Source organism: Limulus polyphemus, unplaced genomic scaffold (assembly GCF_000517525.1).
Source record: "Limulus polyphemus unplaced genomic scaffold, Limulus_polyphemus-2.1.2 Scaffold1714, whole genome shotgun sequence".
In the NCBI taxonomy this organism is placed as follows: domain Eukaryota; kingdom Metazoa; phylum Arthropoda; class Merostomata; order Xiphosura; family Limulidae; genus Limulus; species Limulus polyphemus.
Window position 1 is genome coordinate 322 of NW_013667324.1, and position 6,670 is coordinate 6,991.

Consider the following 6,670-nt stretch of genomic DNA (forward strand, 5'->3'; position numbering starts at 1 on the left):
AATCCTAATATGCTACTGCTAATTCTTTCTCACAAACTATGTTAAAAAGTCAAAGCATCATCAAATAACTTATTACCTGGATTTTCAAAACAGTTTCTATTATTAGTATTCTCCTAATCTAACCAAGATTTGTTACACCATATATTCTGCGTTAAAGGGCCGCAAATACCAATAGCTCTGAGGGTTCCTAACCTAAGAGTTAAGTTTTCCAACAATAGTGTTTTATCTTCTCAGTATGTTACGTCACATATTTGTAGCATGTTCTTGCGTTATTATTGTGAATAAGTTTCTGTGTAGAATATCACATATAACTTCCGATTAAGTAAATAAAAACTTTCATCTGGAAGGTTAGGTTGTTTGTAATTGAAATATAAATATTTTTAGCCTCAGACATATGAAGTTTCATTTCACATTTATCGTTATTCTTGACAATATTTACAACTAGAATGAACTTGGTTTAAATTTCGTTTTCTTTAGACATAGACGAATGTAATGTCCAAGGAAGCTGTCATCCAAAAGGCACCAACTGCGTCAACACGCCGGGTGATTTTTTTTGTCAGTGTGAGAAAGGTTTCAAGAAGAAAAATGAATCCTCAGATGTAAAGAGGGAAGGATGTATAGGTAAAACAATTAGAAGTTTTACTTTCAAAAACAAAAATGTGTAGGTAAAACTTTAGAACATTTTTCCAGAATGAAAGATTCCTAAATAAAACTAGTAGAACTTTTACTGTCAAGAATGTTTAGGTAAAACAATTAGAGCATTTATCGTCTATAATGAAGGATATTTAAGTTATAAATCGAGTTCTATATCTCAATAATTCTTAAGATATCAGTGTTCTGAGAACGTATCTTACCTTTTCAGGTGTTTGTGAGGGTGATCCGTGCGGTAGATATGGAAACTGTAGTCTGAAAGGATCAGATGCTTATACTTGTAGGTCAGTATGTTGTTCCTGGTTTATTTGTTTATTAGAGTTAATAATTATTGAAAAGAATATAATATCGAATAATCATGGTTACCGGAGTTATTAAGTGAGAATTAATAATGGGTATATTAGAGTATATACCTTTAATCTAGAGTATTATGTTCTTTAAGTATCTTTCAAAGAGTGCGATAGGAAATGATCCTGGTAACCAGAGTATTATGTTCTTTAAGTATCTTTCAAAGAGTGCGATAGGAAATGATCCTGGTAACCAGAGTATTATGTTAGCTAAGCATATTTTACGATTACTCTTTTTACTAGAGTAACTCATGATATGTGATTCTCCTGATTACTAGAGTAGTTTACATTATAAACCTTAGGTGAAACTTTTAACGCTATTGAGTGTTTTTATAATTAAAAATTATTCTGTTCTTGCTTTCAGTTGTAAAGATGGATATTTTGGAGAACATTGTGAACAAACTATCCCAGTAGCGAAACCTGAAGATAGAAACAGTAAGTACTAACTTTGATTTCAAAATCATACAGTTACATAGCTTGTGTTTTCTTTTTCTTCCTTTTTAACTAATGAATGTAATCACCGATAATTTTGTAATTTTTTTTAATTCTCAAAGTTGGCAAAAAAAATGCACTTTCGTCATTACGAAAAAGTAACAAATACTTCTAATGGTTACGTTTGTTTTTTTACTTAAGAAAGATAACTTCAACAGTAGGACATTCAACTTATTATAAAGTTCGTTTGTTTTGTTTGTTTGGTATATTAAGCCCAAAATACACTGTAGACTATCTGAGCTGTGCCCATCGCGAATATCGAAATTTGAATTTTAAAATTATAAGCCCTCATGGTTAGAAATTACATTACCAAATTTTGATGAGCTAAACATGTGGTACTTGCTGAGAGAAAGATGGTAGACTGGTTTGTATGAGATCTAGAACGAGTATAAGTTTAATTTGTACAAGAATGAGAACGAATAGAGGCCTAATTTGTACAAGAATGAGAACGAATAGAGGTCTAATTTGTACAGGAATGAGAACGAGTATAAATTTAATTAGTACAAGAATGAGACGGAGTATAAGTTTAATTAGTACAAGAATGAGAACGAATAGAGGCCTAATTTGTACAAGAATGAGAACGAGTATAAGTTTAATTTGTACAAGAATGAGACGGAGTATAAGTTTAATTAGTACAAGAATGAGAACGAATAGAGGTCTAATTTGTACAAGAATGAGAACGAATAGAGGCCTAATTTGTACAAGAATGAGAACGAATAGAGGTCTAATTTGTACAAGAATGAGAACGAGTATAAGTTTAATTTGTACAGGAATGAGAACGAATAGAGGTCTAATTTGTACAAGAATGAGAACGAATAGAGGTCTAATTTGTACAGGAATGAGAACGAGTATAAGTTTAATTAGTACAAGAATGAGACGGAGTATAAGTTTAATTTGTACAAGAATGAGAACGAATAGAGGCCTAATTTGTACAAGAATGAGAACGAATAGAGGCCTAATTTGTACAAGAATGAGAACGAATAGAGGTCTAATTTGTACAAGAATGAGAACGAGTATAAGTTTAATTAGTACAAGAATGAGAACAAATAGAGGTCTAATTTGTACAAGAATGAGAACGAGTATAAGTTTAATTTGTACAAGAATGAGAACGAGTACAATAATAATTTTTATCAGCGCGAGAATAATTCAAGACAAATTTTCATAATAGAAAAGTGAGTAGTAACTTTTTAATTTACGTCGTAAAAGTTTTTATTTTAAATCGATCAAAAATAATTTCAGGATTTTATGATCTTCGTTTTTTGCATTAATATGAAACAAATTTAAATTTCGAGCATTTAAAGTGAAGAAAAAATTCTTTTCGTGGTAAAACCATGCCATGATAATAAAAAATGCCTTGAAATAAGGATTTATGAACAAATTCACAATGGAGGCAACACAATAAAGACAGCTTGTAAACTAGTGCTTAACAATCTATTTAATTTATACAGTTCGTGAATTAATTGTTAACTTAATTTAACTTATATTCTTAGCTGGTGTTTTAACAACCTATTTATCTTGGATCCTTAACTAGTGTTTAACAACCTATTTACCTTAACGGCTCGTAAACTAATAGTTAACAATCTATTTAACTTTTATCCTTAGCTGGTGTTTTAACAATCTATTTAACTTATATCCTTAGCTGTGTTTTAACAATCTATTTAACTTATACAGGTCGTGAACTGATAGTTAACAACCTATTTAACTTAGATCATTAACTAATGGTTAACAATCTATCTAACTTACATCATTAACTAGTGTTTAACAATCTATTTAACTTAAATTCTTAACTAGTGTTTAACAATCTATTTAACTTATACAGCTCGTGAACTAATGGTTAATAATGTATTTAATTTAGATCATTAACTAATGGTTAACAATCTATCTAACTCAGATCATTAACTAATGTTTAACAATCTATTTAACTTAAATTCTTAACTAGTGTTTAACAATCTATTTAACTTATAGAGCTCTTAAAATAATGGTTAACAATCTATTCAACTTAGATCATTGACTATTAGTTAACAATATATTTAACTTAAAGTCTAATTCATTCATTACAGTTAGCAGGTTTATTGTATTTATTGTAATCATAATCACATTTTCCTAATATATAATTATGTATATCTTTCATGACTTTTCTAATTCTTTTCTGATATTAATAAAGTAAAATTACTAACCAGCAGATGCTAAGGTGCTGATGGTAGTTGTTGTGGTGCTTGGATCTGTTCTCTTCCTCGCTTTAATGTTCCTCGTCGCTTTCAGGTAAGTATAATGTTGTTGTTTTTTTACCAAATTGTCAGTTAATTTATATTCATACCTAAGAATAAAGTTACGGGTAGCTTTCTTCTACCTAGTGAACTTTATCAAACATATATGATCATACGTTAAGAACTGAGTTATAAATGTATATTAAGGTACGAGAAATATCTCTTTCTCTAAATAAATAATTACATTATTGCAACCTGGAACTCTTTATTTCATAGATCCGTGTAGTTTTTCAAGTATCTTCAACTATCTGAATCATGAGGACTGACTTATGTTTTCGTAGTGAACAGTTTATCTCCAACAATATAAGATTAAAATAAGCTGATATACTTGTGAATTTTTCAAATATCACGACATCTCTAGGAAAATAAAATTAAAATAAACTGACATAGCAGTGGAGTTTTAAAACATTATGATATTTCTAAAAAGATAAGATTTAAATAAGCTGACATGAAATTTGTTAATTAAAGTTAATATCACCTGCCGTTAAATTTGTTAATTAAAGTTAATATCATTTGTCGTTAAATTTGTCAGTTAAAGCTAATATCACTTGTCGTTTGATAAAACGTGTCCAGATGAAAATCTGGGAACTTTATTATATGCCGCTAGGTATTACGATCTTGATTATTGACTTCGATATGGTATAAGTGCATGATCGTTAATAACTGCAACTATTAAACGATTGTAATCACGTCTGGGTATTTAGTTTTTTGTTTTAAAAGTTGATTAAAATTGAATTTTTCTGATTGTGAATAATACTTATTATTCAATACTAATGTGTTCTTGTTTGTTTTTCATATATTCGTATGCTTAATATTTATATTATATATATTTCTCAGAGTTAAGAAGCAGCGAAGAAGAAATGATCTTCCAACTAGAGAACCACAATTGGTTGACGATCGTCTACATGTAAGTTTATGTATTCGCTGTATTTATTCCGTCATTCTTATATCTTAAACTCTTATTAATTTTGCTTCTGAAATAAGTTATTTTTGATAATCATGAAACGTATTATCGCTTATTAATTTCAATACCCTCGTTTCAAGTTAACTTTCTGATATGAATCTAGAGACGTGATCATGAAAGGATGAAAGAATAACACCTTGTCATTGTTAACTAGAGACGTGATCATGAAAGGATAACACTTTGTCATTGTTAACTAGAGACGTGATCATGAAAGGATAACACTTTGTCATTGTTAAAAACTGTCTCTACAGGAAAGAAGAACAAATCTACCACCAACGAATGTTTCCAACTGGAATTTACTGTCTCGGGATCCATATTATCCAACAGAGAGCGATTCCTCTCCACCTTCTCAGGATTTAGAATCATATCCTGACCGAATTTCCGAATCCTATCAGCACCATGTTCGAGATACTGATCACGATGAAATGCCGCCTTTATCCTTCACCGGAGTTCGTGGACGTTCTAACCCTCTCTTTGTTAAGGTAAATAAATTGCACTTGGATTATAAAAGTAAATAAGTAAAACTCTTGAAATGTTCTCATCAGTTAAAAGTACTTATTTAAAAATTGTTTAAACATTATTCGTTTTCAAGTTTTGCTTTGAAAAAAAATCACTAAAAACAAGTGAAGTTTTTGTAATAACATTAGCTGACAACGTCACTTCCTCTGATAGTAATAATGACTGACAACGTCACTTACTTTCTGATAATAATAATTATTATCAATAAGACCATTTTTATCGCCAACTAGCCACAGACACTTATTGTGAAGAATCCGGCCCTATACAAAACCTGACAATCATCTGTGTAATAAAGATAGCTTTGCGTTCTGTATTACATTAAAGTGGATAGCTGATTTATGAGCACTTAGCTTATCATATAATATTCTCTCCTCAATTCTTACACTTTTTTTTTGCGACGCATTTTTCTCGTGTTGTTTACCTGTTAACTAACCCAAGATTTAACTGCCATATAAGAAGGACTGAGATCAGTATGGCGTGTCTAATACTCTACATGACAGTATAATCCATGATAATGTATTATATATGTTTTATAATGTTTTAAAGTCCACAAAACAGTTTTTTTAAACAAACAGTATCATCACATTTTCTGTAATAGGAGAGTTTACCGATAGAATCGGGCGACCACGTAGACCTTTTAATTCCAGAGGTGGATTATGATGATTCTATGATTATGACCTTAGGTCCCACTGCAGCTGACATTAGAAATGTACTGGTAAGTATTATTAAATACTAGCGAACGAAACTTATCTTTTTATATAGTATGTATTATCATTTTTTGAACATTTATTTTTACTTTTTCTCTTAATGTTTTGTTATTTTAATTGCAATAACTGAGAAGCTCTATTTACAAACCCGTCCTGTTATCTCTACAAGTATCAAGTCATGTTTTTTACGACTGAACTCAAAAAGTGAGTCATAAATACCTGTTAGTATTCTTGATAAAAAAGTTAGCACAAAGGATCACATATAAAGTGTAATAAACTTAAAAAATTCGAGCGCTTTCGAATAGTTGACTATTTGTTCTCCTGAAGAATAGTCAACTATTCGAAAGCGCTCGAGTTTTGGTTCTTATTTTATTACCTGTTATTATTGTAAATATATCTAGCCAGTTAACTCAGAGACGTGTTTGAAACTAGCAGAATTCAAGTGATTTGTGTCACAATACTCTGAAATAAGCGTATTGACATTTTTGTTTGCTTCAACTTCGTATTGTAAGAGGTGTTGCAAAATAAATCACACTTTTTTCCCCGGGAGCATAACAAAGTAAAATAAGCTTTTAATTCACTCAAAAAGTAATTTCAAGGATCAATATCGCTTGATTGGGCCACCATTGTTCTCAAGCACGAGTTTTAATCGATTTGCAAAAGATTTCAAGTCAATGCAACAAACATGTCTGTTTTGTGGCTGTCTCTGTGAGCACAATAAGT

At 30.3% G+C, this 6,670-nt stretch overlaps 1 protein-coding gene across 1 annotated transcript in view; it reads left to right on the forward strand.

The window, feature by feature from the left end:
- Positions 1–472: 472 nt before the first annotated feature.
- Positions 473–6,670, forward strand: part of LOC111087078 — a 7,081-nt gene continuing 883 nt past the window's right edge. The window contains exons 1-7 of the mRNA XM_022392431.1: positions 473–621; positions 863–935; positions 1,363–1,433; positions 3,671–3,752; positions 4,595–4,664; positions 4,973–5,203; positions 5,839–5,955. Coding sequence (XP_022248139.1) covers positions 3,688–3,752; positions 4,595–4,664; positions 4,973–5,203; positions 5,839–5,955 — 483 coding nt within the window. The 5' untranslated portion in view covers positions 473–621; positions 863–935; positions 1,363–1,433; positions 3,671–3,687. The remainder of the gene's footprint in view (positions 622–862; positions 936–1,362; positions 1,434–3,670; positions 3,753–4,594; positions 4,665–4,972; positions 5,204–5,838; positions 5,956–6,670) is intronic.